Genomic DNA, 18931 nt, shown 5'->3' on the forward strand with positions numbered 1-18931 from the left:
ATTTGCTGGTTCTAGCTTGAGTTCTCATGAGATTTTCAATTAGTTATTAATTGACTGATTGATTGGTTGATTGATTGACACAGGGCCTCACTCTGTCACCTAGGCTGGAATGCATTGATATGATCATGGCTCACTGCAGCCCCAACTTCCTGGACTCAGGTGATCCTCCCACCTCAGCCTCTTGAGTAGCTGAGACAACAGGTGCACACCACCATATCCGGCTAATTTTTTGGAATTTTTGTAGAGACAGGGTTTTGCCATGTTGCCCAGGCTGGCCTCAAACTCCTGGGCTCCAGCAGTCTGCCCACCTCAGTCTCCGAAGGTACTGAGATTACAGGCATGAGCCACCACACTTGACCTTGAGCAATTAATGTGTTGAACTTTGGAAATTCTTGCTTTGATTCCATTAGCCATTGGCCACTGGATTCAGTGACTGTTTTCATTGTCTTGGATCCTCCAATTGAATCAATCATTTCATTATTAAGTGATAATGATTGTTAATTAAGCAAATTAACTGCTAAATATTTGGTAACTAATTTATCGTAGAGTATAACTTTTAAAAATATATATACTAAAGAAAGTTCTTATTTAAGACTGTCAAAGAAAGTTGACTATCCTGTTAAATGTTTTATGTTTGATATTATTTGAGTTTGCTTACTCTCTTTTTTAACTTTTTAGTTTTTTTTTTTTAACTTTGCTACCCTTTTTTTTTTATTGTATTTGGGCTCTGGGGTACATGTGCACATCCTGCATCCTGCAGGATTATTGCATAGGTACATACATGCCATAGTGGTTGGCTGTCTCCATCCCCGCCCCCCGCCCCAAACACACACCGTCACCTACATCAGGCATTTCTCCCAGTGTTATCCCTCCCTATCCTCCCTGCTGCCCCCCCCACCATCCCCCCTTCCCTACTCTCCACCCCATCACCTAGCTCTGTGAATGTTGTTCCCTTCCCTGTGCCCAGGTGTTCTCATTGTTCATCACCCACCTATGGGTGAAAACATACGGTGTTTGGTTTTCTGTTCTTGTGTCAGTTTGCTGAGAATAATGGTGTCTAGGTTCATCCATGTCTCTACAAAGGACACAAACTCATCGTTTTTTATGGCTGCATAACATTCCATAGTGTATACATGCCACATTTTTTTTGTCCAGTCTATCATGGATGGGCATTTGGGTTGGTTCTAGGTCTTTGCTATCATAAACAGCGCCGAAATAAGCATATGTGTACATGTGTCTTTATGATAGAATGATTTATAATCCTTTGGGTATATACCCGGTAATGGGATTGCTGGGTCAAATGGAATTTCTATTTCTAGATCCTTGAGGAATCGCCACACTGTCTTCCACAGTTGTTGGACTAAGTTACACTCCCACCAACAGTGTAAAAGTGTTCCGATTTCTCCACATCCTCTGCAGCATCTGTTGTCTCCAGATTTTTTAATGACCGCCCTTCTAACTGGCATGAGATGGTATCTCAATGTAGTTTTGGTTTGCATTTCTCTAATGACCAGTGATGATGAGCATTTTTTCATATGTTTGTTGGCCTCATGTATGTCTTCTTTTGTAAAGTGTCTGTTCATATCCTTTGCCCACTTTTGAATGGGCTTGTTTGTTTTTTTCTTGTAAATCTGTTTTAGTTCTTTGTAAATTCTGGGTATCAGCCCTTTGTCAGATGGGTAAGCTGCAAAAATTTTTTCCCATTCTGTTGGTTGCCGATTCACTCTAATGACTTGTTTCTTTTGCTGTGCAGAAGCTGTGGAGTTTGATTAGGTCCCATTTGTCTATTTTGGCTTTTGTTGCCATTGCTTTTGGTGTTTTAGTCATGATGTCCTTGCCTGTGCCTACGTCCTGAATGGTTTTGCCTAGGTTTTCTTCTAGGGTTTTTATGGTGTTAGTTCTTATGTTTAAATCTTTAATCCATCTGAAGTTAATTTTAGTATAAGGTGTCAGGAAGGGGTCCAGTTTCTGCTTTCTGCACGTGGCTAGCCAGTTTTCCCAACACCATTTATTAAACAGGGAATCCTTTCCCCATTGCTTGTTTCTGTCAGGTTTGTCAAAGATCAGATGGTTGTAGATGTGTGGCATTGCTTCCAAAGCCTCTGTTCTGTTCCATTGGTCTATATCTCTGTTTTGGTACCAATACCATGCTGTTTTGATTACTGTAGCCTTGAAGTATAGTTTGAAGTCAGGTAGCCTGATACCTCCAGCTTTGTTCTTTTTGCTTAGGATTGTCTTGGCTATGCGGGCTCTCTTTTGGTTCCATATGAAATTTAAAGTGGTTTTTTCCAGTTCTGTGAAGAAGGTCAATGGTAGCTTGATGGGGATAGCATTGAATCTATAAATTACTTTGGGCAGTATGGCCATTTTCACCATATTGATTCTTCCTAACCATGAGCATGGAATGTTTTCCCATCTGTTTGTGTCCTCTCGTATTTCCTTGATCAGTGGTTTGTAGTTCTCCTTGAAGAGATCTTTTACCTCCTTTGTTAGTTGTATTCCTAGGTATTTTATTCTCTTTGTAGCAATTGTAAATGGGAGTTCGCTCATGATTTGGCTCTCTGTTTGTCTGTTATTGGTGTAAAGGAATGCTTGTGATTTCTGCACATTGATTTTGTATCCTGAGACTTTGCGAAGTTGCTTATCAGCTTAAGGAGGTTTTGGGCTGAGATGATAGGGTCTTCTAAATACACGATTATGTCGTCTGCAAATAGGGACAATTTGACTTCTTCTTTTCCTAATTGAATGCACTTTATTTCTTTTTCTTGCCTAATTGCTCTGGCTAGAACTTTCAATACTATATTGAATAGGAGTGGTGAGAGAGGGCATCCTTGTCTAGTGCCAGTTTTTAAAGGGATTGCTTCTAATTTTTGCCCATTCAGTATGACATTGGCTGTGGGTGTGTCATAAATAGCTTTTATCGTTTTGAGATACGTTCTGTTGATACCTAGTTTATTCAGAGTTTTAGCATGAAGCGCTGTTGCATTTTGTCAGAGACCTTCTCTGCATCTATTGACATAATCATGTGGTTTTCGTCTTGATTCTGTTTATGTGGTGAATTATGTTTATAGATTTGCATATGATGAATCAGCCTTGCATTCCCGGGATGAAGCCTACTTGATTGTGGTGGGTAAGCTTTTTGATGTGCTGTTGGATTCGGTTTGCCAGTATTTTATTGAAGATTTTTGCATCAATGTTCATCATAGACTGTAGTTTTCTATTTTAGTTGTGTCTCTGCCAGATTTTGGTATCAGGATGATGTTGGTCTCATAGAAAGAGTTAGAGAGGATTCCCTCTTTTTGTATTGTTTGGGATAGTTTCAACAGGAATGGTACCAGCTCTTCTTTGTATGTCTCGTAGAATTTGGCTGTGAACCCGTCTGGACCTGGACTTATTTTGGTTGGTAGGCTAATTGCTGCCTTGACTTCAGACCTTGTTATTGGTCTATTCAGGGTTTCAGTTTCTTCTTGGCTTAGTCTTGGGAGTGTGCAAGTGTCCAGGAATTTATCCATTTCTTCCAGATTTGCTGGTTTATGTGCATAGAGCCATTTGTAGTATTCTCTGATGGTAGTTTTTATTTCTGAGGAATCGGTGGTGATCGCCCCTTTATCTTTTTTTATTGTATCTATTCAATTATTCTCTCTTTTCTTTTTTATTAGTCTAGCTAGCGGTCTGTCTATTTTGTTGATATTTTCAAAAAACCAGCTCCTGGATTTATTGATTTTTTTGACAGGTTTTTTTGTGTCTCTATCTCCTTCAGTTCTGCTCTGATCTTAGTTATTTCTTGTCTTCTGCTTCCTTTTGAGTTTTTTTGATCTTCCTCCTCTAGCTCTTTCATTTTGACAATAGGGTGTCAATTTTAGATCTTCCCTTGTTTCTCATGTGGGCATTTATTGCTATAAATTTCCCTCTAGACATTGCTTTAAATGTGTCCCATAGGATCTGGTATGTTGAGTCTTCATTCTTTTCAGTTTCAAAGAACATTTTTATTTCTGCCTTCATTTCATTGTTTATCCATTTGTCATTCAGGAGCAAGTTGTTCAGTTTCCATGTGATTGTGTGGTTTTGAGTGCTTTTTTAATCCTGAGTTCTAATTTGATTGCGCTGTAGTCTGAGAGACTGTTTGTTATGATTTCCATTCTTTTGCATTTGCTGAGGAGTAATTTACTTCCAATTATGTGGTCAATTTTAGAGTAAGTGCAGTGTGGTGCTGAGAAGAATGTGTATTCTATGGATTTCGGGTGGAGTGCCCTGTAAATGTCTATTAGATCTGCTTGGTCCAAATCTGCGTTCAAGTCCTGGATATCCTTGTTGACTTTCTGTCTCCTTGATCTGTCCAATATTGTCAGTGGAGTGTTAAAATCTCCCACTATTATTGTGTGGGAGTCTATGTCTCTTTGTAGGTCTTTAAGAACTTGCTTTATGTATCTGGGTGCTCCTGCATTGGGTGCATAAATATTTAGGATAGTTAGCTCTTCTTGTTGCATTGTTCCTTTTACCATTATATAATGCCCTTCTTTGTCTCTTTTGATCTTTGTTGGTTTTAAGTCCATTTTATCAGACACTAGGATTGCTACCCCTACTTTTTTTTGCTCTCCATTTGCTTGATAAATCTTCTTTCGTCCCTTTATTTTGCATCTATGTGAGTCTTTGCATGTGAGATGGGTCTCCTGAATACAGCACAGCAATGGGTTTTAACTTTTTTTTTTTTTTTTTTTTTGAGATGGAGTTTCGCTCTTGTTACCCAGGCTGGAGTGCAATGGTGCAATCTTGGCTCACGGCAACCTCCGCCTCCTGGGTTCAAGCAATTCTCTGGCCTCAGCCTACCGAGTAGCTGGGACTACAGGTGCACACCGCCATGCCCAGCTAATTTTTGTATTTTTAGTAGAGATGGGATTTCACCATGTTGACCAGGATGGTCTCGATCTCTTGATCTCATGATCCACCTGCCTCAGCCTCCCAAAGTGCTGGGATTATAGGCGTGAGCCACCGTGCCCAGCCTGGGTCTTGACGTTTTATCCAGTTTACCAGTTTGTGTCTTTTGATTGGGGCGTTTAGGCCATTTACATTCAACATTGATATTGTTATGTTTGAATTTGATCCTGCCATTTTGTTACTGGCTGGTTGTTTTGCCCATTAATTGGCGTGGCTCCTTTGTTGCATTGTTGTTCTTTACCATTTGGTACGTTTTTGCAGTGGCTGATACTGGTTGTTCCTTTCCCTGTTTAGTACTTCCTTCAGTAGCTCCTGTAAGGCAGGTCTTGTAGCGATGAACTATCTCAGCAATTGCTTGTCTGTAAAGGATTTTATTTCTCCTTCACTTATGAAGCTTAGTTTGGCTGGATATGAAATTCTGGGTTGAAAGTTCTTTTCTTTAAGGATGTTGAATGTTGGCCCCACTCCCTTCTACGTTGTAGGGTTTCTGCCAAGAGATCCGCTGTGAGTCTGATGGTCTTTCCTTTGTGGATGACTTGACCTTTCTCTCTGGCTGCCCTTAGGATTTTTTCCTTCATTTCAACCCTGGGGAATCTGACAACTATGTGCCTTGGAGTTACTCTTCTTGAGGAATGTCTTTGTGGTGTTCTCTGTATTTCCTGGATTTAGATGTTGGCCTGCCTTGTTAGGTTGGGAAAGTTCTCTTGGATAATATCTTGAAGAGTGTTTTCCAACTTGGATTCATTCTCCTCATTACATTCAGGTACACTATCAAGCATAGATTAGGTCTTTTCACATAATCCCATAGTTCTTGGAGGCTTCGTTCATTTTTCGTTCTTTTTTCTCTAATCTTGCCTTGTTTTATTTCATTGATTTGATCTTCCATCTCTGATATCCTTTCTTCTGCTTGATCGGTTCAGCTGTTGAAACTTGTGTATGCCTCGCGAAGTTCTCATTCTGTGTTTTTCAGCTCCATTAAGTCGTTTATATTCTTCTCTTAGCTGGTTATTCTAGTTAGCATTTTGTCTAACCTTTTTTCAAGGTTCTTAGTTTCTTTGCATTGGGTTAGAACATGGTCTTTTAACTCAGAGAAGTTTATTATTACCCATCTTCTGAAGCCTGCTTCTGTCAATTCGTCAGATTCATTCTCTGTCTTTTTTTGTTCCCTTGATGTGAGGAGTTGTGATCCCTGGGAGAAGAGATGTTCTGTTCTTTGATGGTTTCATCCTTTTTGTGCTGGCTTTTTCCCATCTTCGTGGCTTTATCTCCCTTTAATCTTTGAAGTTGGTGATTTCAGAAGTCTCTGAGTGGACATTTTTTCTGTTGAGGTTGGAGCTGTATCTTTTTTGGCCTGTAGAGGGCGTTGCTGGGCTTTCTCGGGTTCAGTCAGGTTGTTGGGTGGGTGGTCCTTCCTGGAGTTTGTTTGCAGGTGAGATTGGCCTCGCCTTCCCAATGGCATCTCGCCTTCCCAATGGCATCTCGCCTTCCCCAGCTGGATCTTCCTGGTTGGGGTCAAGCTGACGTATTTGCTGCCAAGCTCTCTAGCAAGGGCTGCAGTTTTAATTCTGTGGAGGTGGGACCTGCCAGGCCTTATGGTCTGTTTCCCTGCTTTCAACTCTGCCTCCCTCCGTGGGACGTCCCTCCAGCTGGCTTAGTCCAAACTCCCGCCCGGTCAGTGCTACAACTTGTGCCCGGTGGTAACTGCTGCTCAGATTTGCATCGACTACCCACGGTGCCCCACTGTTTGGCAGGGCTCTCGTGAACCGTAGGTTGCAGGAGAGATGAGGTAAGCACAGGATCCGAAATGGAACACCGAGGGGATTACCCTCCGAACTGGCTGCACGTTTCAGGTGGGGACACGCCCCCCGCCCCCCACCCCCCACCCCGTCCTGATTTGCCCCCCTGGGCGTCTGTTACCCTGCAGCTCCTTCCCTGGGCCTAAATTCAGTGCCCTATCAGTCCCACAGAAACTAATCCAGCACCTTGTTTGGAATCGTGAAGTCCTCTAGCCCTCTGAGTCTCATTTGCTGGGAGCTGCATTCCGGTGCTGGCTTCTCTCGGCCATCTTGGTACCCCTGCTACCCTGTTTACCAGTGTGGTCAAGAATGTATACAAGTCTGAGCTGTAATTTCTCTTAGTCAAAATAAGAGAAAATATTGGTGGCCCCCTACTTTAGTCTGAAAGTTCAAGGAATCAAGTATGTGAAAGGAATGAACCCCTTACTTTATCAATTATATAAATTAATAATACTATATATTATGTAAATTTATAACTCTGCATTTTGATTTTAATCAGAAGGGATAATTTTCTAAATACAAAAGATTAAGAAAGTATTTGAGGGAAATAACAGCATAAATTCCATGTAAGTATGGTTTCTGCCTTATTCCCGGCTCTCAGCATGCTCTGACAAGATGCAGTGTTACATAGTATTTATTTGGGATGGGTCTGTCCATCCCATACAAAGGTGCTGTTTTAACACAAGGAATTCTACAAAAGAGTAGGGCCAGAGAAACTGAACATCCATTGTCTTGCCTGGACAGTGAGGAGCTAGGAATTATGAAATGATTTCTAAGGATTTATGATGCCCCAGCAGGGTGTTCGAGGCCCATACCACTAACTCCATAGGGATTCCTCACCCGCCTTGACCGTCACACTTTCCATTAGGTGCGTTTCTCAATGTGGATGCTTCGTAGTTCTTTTCCCAATTCTCAAGGGACACATTCTTCTATCACTAATAGGGAGAGCTTTTTCATAGTGTTACTTTTTTATCTGAAGAAATTTGAGAAAATGAATATTTGTTGTCCTAAAATTATTATTACTTTTTGACTATGAACTGTCTTCTGAATTTTCCTGGAAAAGAATTCTTAATGTTTTCTGTTTTGAAAATAAGGTGCATACAATTGAATAATATATCATCTGAGCTTATCAGTGTTTTATTCTGTCATTTATATTTCTGTTTAAAATAGCTAAAATATTATATGAACTTTATTCCAGGATTAATTTTTTATGAAATTAAGATATTACATAGTAATTAATAAGTATTTATCTAAGCACCCTGAATTTGAACTGAATAGCATTCTGTTATTGCAAAAGTGCTTTCATGAAAGTTGGTTTCCCTCCTGGTTTCCCTGACCTTGATAAGCAATTTTTACCTAGGTGTTTTAGAAAAGGTGGTTGTTAAAGTTACGATAATGCAGAGAATGTTTTAATAAAAGAACTATGCTTTTGCCACAGTAACATGCTTATCTATCATCCATGTGGCCTTTCCTACGGGCATCTTGTCCACTTCATTCTACCATTGAGGGGATGGACTCAACATTTTTGTGACTCTATTTGTAAAGGAAACAGGCTTTTCATTTACATTCATAACATTTCTCTTCTCAAATGCTGAAAATCACGTGAATAGCTTTAATTATACATTATGGAGACTTTTTTTCTAAACAGACCTTGAGCTAGCTCTTAAATAACTCTTCTGACAGTTACACATTAATCTTTTATTTTTTTTCTGGCTTAGCAGTGTTAGGTAAACTGTTTATAATTAATTTTATGTAGATAAATTAAATAGACCAGGGATGTGAAGGTCTAGATCAAGGGCTGTTAGTTATCTTGCTTTTTCTGCCACAACAAAGCTCCCAAAATATATTAATAAATTCATGGGTTTCTTGAATTAAATCACTAAATTATGGAGCTCAGAAAGGAACCCTGAGGAACATCTGGTTTGGCAAGATGCTTCCACATAGCACTGCCTTATAAATCATCTAGGATATATGGGCTTAAAGTCTCCCAGTGAATGAAGAAGCATTCATAACCTCCTTGAAAGCCTTTTTTGATAGTTGTTATGTAAGGAGTGCTATAGGATTATCTGTGAAAATGCATCTAGAAGTTATTTTAAAACCAGAAAATCAAAACAGTAATGTTCTCTCTTTAATTATAAGATATGGAATTAAAGAAATACATTAGTCTGAAGCCCAGTTTAAAAAGTAAGAAAATTTTGCCTTTAAAATACATATTTCCTTTGTGGGCCCAAGTATATGGTTGTAATAAAAATGTTTCTTCCTGAAAGGAAAGCTTATTTTATTTATGGATTTATTTATTATTATTTATAGAGAGAGGGAGGGTCTTACTCTTTTGTCTAGGCTGGAGTGCATTGGCGTGATCGTAGCTCACTGTAGCCTCTAACTCCTGGGCTCAAGCGATCCTCCTGCTTTGGCCTCACAAAACACAGGGATTATAGGCATGTGCCACTGCAATTGGCTGAGATAAAAGTTTATATTTAGGACCCTAGTCATATGTGAAAAATGTTTAGAATTACTTAAAAAATCATATTCACACAGAAATCAAAAAAATAGTGAAGTCCTCTTAAATTTCCTCTACTTAATTTCAGGCTTTCATTGATGATGCTGTAATCAGCTAATTAAACACACACACGTACACACACACACACACACACACACACACTGTTTTGGGGAACTACAGATAGAAGGGAAGACTTTATCTCCAGTTTGAGTCTGTGGGAGCTAATCTCAGTTGCTTTGGAGTCTGTGCTGGAGAAAGGAGGGAACAGGCTCCCCGTGGTGATGAGTTATAGCTGCCCAGTACTCTAATCTGTGTCCCACCGCTGCCTGGGCCTCCAGTCCCCACATGCTGTCTTTTGTATGGGAGGGCCATACTGTGGAGCAGAGCAAGATCAGGTCTAGCCCATCACACCACTGAATAAACTATGGAACAGGTTTCCAAGTTGGCAGTTTGGAAGGTCATTAGCATGCTCCCTCTACTGGCAGGACAGTATATTATTACTGTTATTATTGTATGCATTTATTTATTTTTGAGACTGAGTCTCGCTCTGTCGCCCAGGCTACAGTGCAATGGCACAGTCTTGGCTCACTGCAACCTCTGCCTACTGGGTTCAAGTGATTCTCCTGCCTTAGACTCCCAAGTAGCTGGGATTACAGGTGTCCGCCAACATACCCAGCTAATTTTTTATATTTTTAGTAGAGACAGGGTTTCACCATGTTGGCCAGGCTAGTCTCAAACGCTTGACCACATGATCTGCCTGCCTTGGACTCCCAAAGTGCTGAGATTACAGGCCTGAGCTACCGCGCCCAGCGAGACAGTATATTAAACACTATGCAGACTACATGGAAGGAGAGAGACGAAATTCTTGCTGGTTGACATACTTGCATTTTCTAGATAACAGAAATGTATTTAAGTGTCAAAGCATTTAAAGAATGTTTATTTGTAAGTAGAAATTGCCCCCGTTTCCCTGCCTTCATAGTTATTTTATAACACCATTGAAACTCTTTTACCCTCCTTAGTGTAGATTAAAAGAGCATCCTCATGATAGACCCATATATTTACCATTGTCTCAGATTATGGACTGCATTAAACTCCTGACAAACAGAAATATGCCCTAAGGAGGATGGCTAGGAGCGTAAAAGGATCTAAAAAGAAAATCAGGTAGGCCTTTAGTAATGCTTGGCAATCTTTATTCTACTTCTCTTGTCCAGTTTCCTCTTCTCTTAGTCCAGGGGTTGACAAACCACAGCCCACTGCTTGTTTTTATTAAAAAATGTCATTGGAACGTACTGTGCTCATTCATTTATGTATGATCTCTTGCAGAATTGGGCAGTTGCAACAGAGACCCTGTGGCCTACAAAGCCTAGAATATTTACTCTCTGGCCCTTTACAAAATAGTTTGCCAGTGCCTGCAACCTAAATGACTATTAATGTGCCTTCTTTTCTTATGCCTCCAGCAGCAGCTCCCCACAATTTTTTATTTTCAGTTAATAACTTGCTACTTATTTTTCTGGGAAATAGAAGCCTTCAGAAAAGAATTTCTGCATGTTTCTAACACCAAATATGCCAACGTACCCACGTATTTACCCCTGTATTTCACTGTTTCTCCTGTTCAGTGGATGAAGTATTTATATTCGTATTTCTTCCTGAGAGTAGATCTTTATCTTCTCCTTCCTACTCAAGAACATTACTCTTGAAAATGCCCCTTTCTCCTTCCCATGTCATCAAATTTTGCTGTCTACTGGAATTCTAATAAAGGTAAATATCCTGGAATAGCCCTCATGTTAAGTAAATAAGCATCCCAAACTCTCTTCAAGGTCACTCTTAAGCTAATGCCTCATTTCTTGTCACAAAACTCTTTGGAAGAATTGTGTCCTATTTCCTGTTGAACCCATGCTATTAAAGGTTTTGTCTCTATCGGTTCAAACAGAAATTGCTCCACTTGAAGTTACCCGTTACTTTTGTCAAATCAGTGTCAGCTATTTTGAGCCCACCTTGTTTGACATTTCAGCATCATTTGATAGAGTTTTTCACCCCTTCCTTCTTGAGACAGCTTCACTACTCTCCAGATTCTTTTCCTGGAGCCACTCCTCCTCAGTCACCTTTTCTGATTGATTACTCTTCATCTTCCCAATATCAAAACACTAGACTTAATTCCTGGATTTACACTATTCCATTGGTAAAACCAGAGGAATACCATCTGCACTCTGAGGACTCTTGAATTCATACCTTGAGCCTGGACTTCCCCTGAACCTCCAGACTTCCAACCAGCAACTCCACTTGGATGTCAAATAGCCATTTTCCTTCCCAGACCAACCCCCACATCTCCCGTGATGACTCCATCCTTCCAGTTACTCAAGCCAAATATTTTGGAGACTCCCAAACAACAAAATCTGCTGACTCTACCTTTGAAATCTGTCTGCTGGTTAGAACCACATTTACCATCTTCACCACTAGCACATCTTCCAAGCTATGTCTCATGTGAAAACCAGGCTCCTAACTGGTGTTCTGTCATCAACTACTTCCCCACGTCCAACCCAGAAAACACAATGATCCTGCTAAAATGTCAATCATGTTTTGCTAATTCTCTGTTCAAAACCTTCCAAAGGATTTCTGTCTTATTCAGAAAAAGAATCCAAACTCCTTATACAGCCTATGAGGAAATTATGTGTTGGGCTCCTGCATTACCTCTCAACCAGTGTCACCAGTCTGCTGCTTCTGGCTCTCCTCTAGCCCTGCTGCGCTCTCTGCTCATCCATGAGCGTGCCAAACACACTTGAGACTTAGGGCCCCTGTACTTGCTGTTCCTCTGCCTGAAACACACTTCCTTCTGGATATCCACAGCACCTCCTCCTCATTTCCTTTAGGTCACCATTCAGATGTCATTTTACTAGAAAATCCTTCCTTGATCTTTTTATCTTAATAATGCCTTCAATTATTTCTCTGTCCTCTTACCCTACTTCATTGTTTTTTCTGTCATATATTACCACTCCATATTTCCTATTGGTATGTTACATTATGAATGTATGCTCCATGATGTGGCGAACTTTGTTTTTTTTTGTTTTGAGACGGAGTCTTGCTCTGTTGCCCAGGCTGGAATACAGTGGTGCGATCTCAGCTCATTGCAACCTCTGCCTTCCAGGTTCAAGTGATTCTTCTGCCTCAGCCTCCTGAGTAACTGGGACTACAGGTGTGCACCACCACGCCCGGCTAATTTTTTGTATTTTTAGTAGAGGCAGGTTTTACCATGTTGGCCAGGCTGGTGTCGAACTCCTGACCTCAGGTGATCCACCTTCCTTGGCCTCCCAAAGTGCTGGGATTACGGGTGTGAGCCACTGCACCTGGCCAGAACTTTGTTTTTTTATGTTCACTACCATATCCTCAGAACTTATAGTAGGTTCTTGCTCAAATAAATCCTTCACTCTGTTGAGTGAATGAATAAATAAAATAGGGAACTAGGAATATTGTATTAGTCTTCTCTTATGCTGCTAATAAAGACATACCTGAGATTGTGTAATTTATAAAGGAAAGAGGTTTAATTGACTCACAGTTCAGCATGGCTAGGGAGGCCTCACAATCATGGCAAAAGGCAAAGGAAGAGAAAAGACATGTCTTTTATGGCAGCGGTAAGACAACGTGTGCAGGGGAGCTCCCCTTTATAAAACCATCAGATCTCATGAGACCTATCACTATCACAAAAACAGCGCAGGAAAATCCTGCCCCCATGATTCAATCACCTCCACCTCGTTCCTCCCACAACATTTGGGGATTATGGAAACTACAATTCAAGATGAGATTTGGGTGGGGGATGCCACCAAACCATATCAGATATATATCCGGAGAGTATTAAAAGGAGAATATAATAAATATTTGTATTTAAATATATTGAAAGATTGTCACATTGGAAAAAGAATAGGCCTCGTTTCCATTGCTTTAAAAGGCAAAACTAGTCGTCACGGATTGAAGTTAAATGGTTACAGAGTTTTGTCTAGTGTGATAAGAATAAGGGACTTTCCAACAATCCTGGCTATCCAACAGGGTACAGACTGTCTTAAGATAAACTTAGGTTCCTGTCCAAGGAAACTTTAGAAAGGAGCTGAAAAATCACTTGTGAGGGATGTTGTCAAAATCTCTGACTTTGGTGGAGGAATTCCACTTGTTGTCCTCTAGGAGTCTGTGATGTGACCCACTTCAGAAATGTTTTGTTTCCTTCATAGATAAAGAGATACCATGGCCCTTGGGAATAAAGATTTAGTCATTGCTTTGCATGGATGGTTCCAGTTCTCTGCTGCCCACTCAACAACATGGGTATCTTTAGCACAAACCATTAAGATCATGAAGTTTGAATTCTTTGCCAGCCCCTTTGCTGTATTTGGTCATGTTACAGAGTATATTCAAATCCAATAGGTTATGGACTGGATTCCATAGTTTTGTCTGCTCCTGCCAAGTATAACTTTGGATTTCTTTATTAGATCAGGTCTTGGTATGTCATTATGAACCATTTTGGAAAGAATTTGAGCAGAAGCAGTTCATAATTAGTGTGTTAGAATGAATTTTTTTTTCAATTTCAAAGTCTTAGATTCACCTCTTTCCTCCTATTATTATTTAGGTGCTTTGACCTTATATAAAGTATGATGCTTTATGGATCATTTCCAAACCCCAATGAATGAAATTTCAAGCTTTCTTTTTCCAATCTCTTATTTTTAGTAAAATGTTTCACCATCTTTTATGCACTATTAGTGGCATTTTACTAATGCCCCATAGTAATTTTCCAGTTGTGAAAAATATCATCATGTGATATTTTTAAACATCTTTCAGGGTTTATTTATATATGGAATAATTTGATGTGGAGCTAAATAATTGGGGTGTTATTTTTAGGGCTCTGTATCAGTTCACCCTTTCACCAGTGTGGTTCCTGGCTAACTTTCCCATGAGTTTTTAACCTCTTGCTAGGCTCTGCTTATGTAACAGGAAACAGGCTGTCAGGAACAAACAAACAGGGGCATATCAGGCGCACACTTAGTAGCAAATGATTTAGTTTGCTCTGTCCTTCACCCTCTTAAAGTAGGGCGATACGCAGACTCAACGTTAAGTCTTTTGGCATGGTGCCCCTAGATTAAAATAATATAACTTCAGTTTTTGAAAGGCAAAATATTTACCAAGACCATGATTTAATCCAGGCAGTGGAAAAGATGAGCTTATTATAAGGTGAACTTTGCAGTGGTGTCATGTCCTGGGACTGTGGTTTTAAGTATATCTTCGCTTTTTCTCCGACTCTTAAGGCAGGGGTAATGTGCAAGCTTCAAGAGAAAGATGAAATCGGACGAATTGAACTAGTCCAGAAGCTGGCAAGAGAAAACTATCAGTTTTTGCAGACAGACAAAAAAGAACAGGAGAAGTCTGAACACGTAAGCCTTTTGCCTCTTGGGGATGCAGGTTTGAAGGGTTGGAAAATGTTTCTGCCTGATTGCATGTTTGAATGAAAGAATATTTTATTTTAAATTCTTTAGGTTTTGGGTTTTTAGGGGTGGAAAATGTTTCTGCCTGATTGCATGTTTGAACGAAAGACTTTTATTTTAAATTCTTTAGGTTTTGGGCTTTTTTTCCCCCAAGAGCATCCTCCTTAGTAAAAATGACAGCTGCTCGTAGCTCTAAGCAAGTGGCTTATGACACTGGATTTATAAGAGACTTCTCAAAAGTAAATTATGTAGAAGTATGAGAATGCATTTAAGCAAATATGAATGCTTATCTATTTATGATCCTGCTTGGGTGGTTTTCAAGTTTGATTTTGGAAGTTTTGCCTTATCATATAGTTTGTAGAACATGAATTTTGAAAAAAACATTTCAACGTATTTTTATGTTTAGTACAGAGGTGGATCTAGTTGCCAAATGAATGTGTCCTAAGTCCCTAGAAATAGACAAAAACATGAAAACAGATTATAGATGCTCTCACCAAGTGGGAGGGTCAGAAGGGAGATTTCCCAGCATCTTATGAAGGCTTGTGTTCCAACAAGACTTATATTGTTTGAATACAGTTAAAACTGGAGGAAAGGGACGTTCCGCTTGGTCCTCCTGAAAGCAGTTATTCAGATAGAGTCTTAGAACTGAGAATGCTGCCATCATGCTGGGAAGACAGTGGGACCAGTTTCTTGTGCCACGCGTTGTTATCTGTTGACTTTGTTGTTGTTGGTTGTAAGACTTCGCTCTCAGTGCTGCCCTATCCAGGACTGCTCATGAAGGGGAAAATTCCCCTGTGCTATGTGTCTTTCTCTGACTTTAATTTTTCCGTGCAATTTTATTTTCAATCCTTTTCAGGGGGGAAAACATTGCTTCATGCTTTTTCTGCTCCAAGTCTATTAATACAAATGGCAGGGTTTTACTGAGCAGGAGAGGGGTGAGATGCTCAAGTCTGGCTGGCTGCTTAGTTTAATAACACAGCACTTCTCTAACAGTGAGACTTCGAATTGTAGCAGTTGATGTCTCGTGAAAGAGAATAATTAGGCAGTTTCAAAGCCTTGTGATTGAACTATTTCAGAGGTGACTATTGACTTTAAGTGTCATGTAGGTCTCAGGCAACCTTCACTTTGCTAGGTACTGTTGAAAAATTTAGCACCTTGTTCAAGTTGTGAAAAGCACCCTGAAGGTTGACTGTATCATAGATTGACTCAACCTCGGCTGTGTCCTTAGGATATTTGAATATCCTAGTGTGCGGCTTAAATTTCTCAAAAAATTTCCTTTTGATTCATTTTAAATAGATGAGCAACAGTTTTCATATGCCGTATTTTATTGATTTCAAGATGCATGTTTTCCCCACAAGAGTCTTAACAATTGATGATATAAAAACATGTCATAGTTAAATTGTGAACATTTTTCTTTCCTTATGGTTGTTAAAATGAATGCTATATCTTACAACTGATTGCAAATTAGGTGCAGTGAACCAGTGACAACTTGAGGTATGGTAAGATCTTTCAAAAATCAAACTGTTGGTACCAAAGTTAGAAATCATAAGCTTTAGGCCACAAAACAACTTTGCGCTTATTAGAAAGATACCTTTATGTTGTCTTTGTTGTATATTTAGTTCAATCCAGAATATTGTAAGTAGTTACAGCCAATAAAATTATAATACTCTCCAAATCTGTAACTATAGAAATCTAAACTTGGGGCTGATAATTTTAAAGGCTTTTAACATGAGGCAGAAATTTACTGGTTGAAGATTTACAGCTCTGCTTATGGTTATCTGCTGTGTCACCTTTACACCTTTTTTTCATTTGTAAAATAGAACACTAACATTTTTTACTTCTTGCATGACTGTCTTATGGAAACATTAACAGCTCGGAAACGTTTGTGTTTCTGAGAGGAAAGATGGTGTGTAAATAAACATTGGGATTAGGACTTTTTCTGTGTAGACTTTTCTGTGAAGCTTAAAATAAGGAAAGGAATATTAGGGATCTAGTGATAAATATAAACTGAGCTATCCTGTCATCTCCCTTCTGCAGGATGACACCAGTGGAATCTCTCGACTCTTAAGGCTGATATTGATGTAGTGCTCCACTAAATGAATTATTTGGTACTAGATGCTTACGCTTTTGCAGTAATTTATTAGGGATAAAAACCACCTGCTAATTCATTTCAGTCTTTCATGTCTTGGGCATTTGATGTGCCTGTGCCTTTGCTTACCCGTTAACCTCACAGTGTTCATGAAGGTGGTGCAGCGTTTTCATTTTTCCTGACCTCGCTTTCTTTACAATAGCTGTCATCTGCTCTTCATAGAAACTCAGTTCCAACACACAGCATGGACAGAGGAAACTGCAGTTTACTTAACATAAACCTAGGTCTGCAGTTTCCTCTTCTTGTTATAACAATAATGACCAAGCCCTGAAGTTATATACAGATTTCCTTTCTTTCATGATTTTAAAATGCTTCATTGACCTCATCCGGGCCAAAGCTAGTTAAGTAGCAGTGATAAAATTTGAGTTAGAGTCCACGTTGCCTATTGAGTCATTCTTTTGACTAACCTACATTACTTTTCCAGTTCTAGAATGCCACATAGATGCCAAAGAGAAAGCTAATTTGCAGCACTACCGCGTAGGGAAAGACATGAATTTGACAGAATAAAGCTTTTGTTGCTGGTACATCTTGTTACAAATTGAAGGGGATTACAGCTTTCTCTGTAGGCATTTCTAATATTAACTGCTTAATGCTATGATTATAAATGCATGACATTAGAGAAATGCTTCACTCTGTGCTTTTGCCAAGGTGTTTCTGAAATTTAAAAAGTTAACTGTATAATTGTCACAGGTTTCTCAGGAAGCACTCCGTTTTTCTATTTTCTATTAACTAGCTGTAGGCAAAATTAGCAAGCACTCATTCCTATGTGTTGAAAATTATTAGGGAAGGACTTTCAGAAGGGGAAAGAAATGGGCTGTGTCTTCTAAGCATTATGATAGTAGAGTTAACGTTGAGTTGCTGGTTCTTTAAGGACGCTATCTCTTATGCAGCCATTGTCTTTGCTAGCTTTAATTCTGTGACTGTACCAGTAGAGGAAGGAGCATGTGTTATCAGATGAGGACTTTTGAGCTTGACCCTGAAGAATGACTGATGGTCATAGAGGAAGCCAGGGGACAGCATTTCAGGCAGAGGGACCCTCGGGAGGACACATGACTGCAGTCCTGATGATTCATAGGGAATGGAGAGGGGTGGGCTGGGAGTCAGCCTAAAATTCCATTGTGAAAGACTAGTAAGCTACCCTAAGGAGTTTAAACTTGCCTTTTTGGCAAAGGAAAGCCATCAAAGAAGGGAAGTGGCATAATCAGATGTGGCCTTTGGAAGTTCTCTCTGGCATTACTTTAGAGGAAGGATTGAGTGAAGAAGAGGAAAATGTTGGAAAGAACCTGTAGAAAGCTACTGTAGTGCGTCAGGTGAGAGGTGCCAGCCTGAACTGGGGCAGTAACCATAAGAACCAAGAAGGGAGTAAATGTGGAGAGTCATTTACGCAGTAAAATGGACAGAATTCGGTGACTGGTAATGGAGGATGTGCATGCTATTTTATATTAAGCAGTTTTTAAAGATTCTTTGGTATAGCAGCAGACATAAGAATGTTCTGTTTTTTACCACCTTTTCCAGAAAGCTACATGAGCCATTTACCTTGCTTTGTTTGCCTGCGGTTTGCTTCAGGTGACTGAGACGTTAGTATTTGTCTCATTGACAAATTGTTAGGTGGGGGTTCTGGCAAACAGTATGGGGACTACATAAACTTTTCTTTTCAGAACCCTTTGAAAATACCTTAATCAGAGTCTCTGGTAGCTCCCAAATGAACTGACGTGTTTGGCTAGAGCTTTGGCATTTGCTGCAATATCTATGCCTTCCTCAGAATTCACTAGGATTTTAGAGTTGCTCTCCTGATCTCTGTAGTCTGAGTTGATGTTACTATACTTCTATTCTAGAATACTCTCTGTCATCGATTCATTCACTAAACTTTTGTTTAAGCTGATGTCGTAGAAGAGCCAGACTGACTATGGTGGCTCCTGCCCTCAAGAAGTATAGTCTAGTTGTGGAGAAAAGATACCAACACGAATAACTGAGATACAGGGAAGCAGTGAAGAGAATCCCAAGAGAGATACATAGGAGTTATTCAGAAAAAGAATTTACAGCTGAGGAAACAGGATTCTTTCTTAGGGCAGAAGTAGGGTTTGACCCAGAC

The 18931-nt window shown here is 39.8% G+C and overlaps 1 protein-coding gene across 2 annotated transcripts in view; it reads left to right on the forward strand.

Moving 5' to 3' along the window:
- Positions 1 to 18931, forward strand: part of RAPGEF5 (Rap guanine nucleotide exchange factor 5) — a 251137-nt gene that overhangs the window by 135640 nt on the left and 96566 nt on the right. For both annotated transcript variants that reach the window (XM_064380549.1, XM_012447787.2), the window contains one exon: positions 14514 to 14639. In XM_064380549.1, the coding sequence (XP_064236619.1) occupies positions 14514 to 14639 (126 nt within the window). The remainder of the gene's footprint in view (positions 1 to 14513; positions 14640 to 18931) is intronic.

This window comes from Aotus nancymaae, unplaced genomic scaffold (genome assembly GCF_030222135.1).
Source record: "Aotus nancymaae isolate 86718 unplaced genomic scaffold, 86718_ANA_hifiasm-v0.15.2.pri h1tg000025l, whole genome shotgun sequence".
Lineage (NCBI taxonomy): Eukaryota > Metazoa > Chordata > Mammalia > Primates > Aotidae > Aotus > Aotus nancymaae.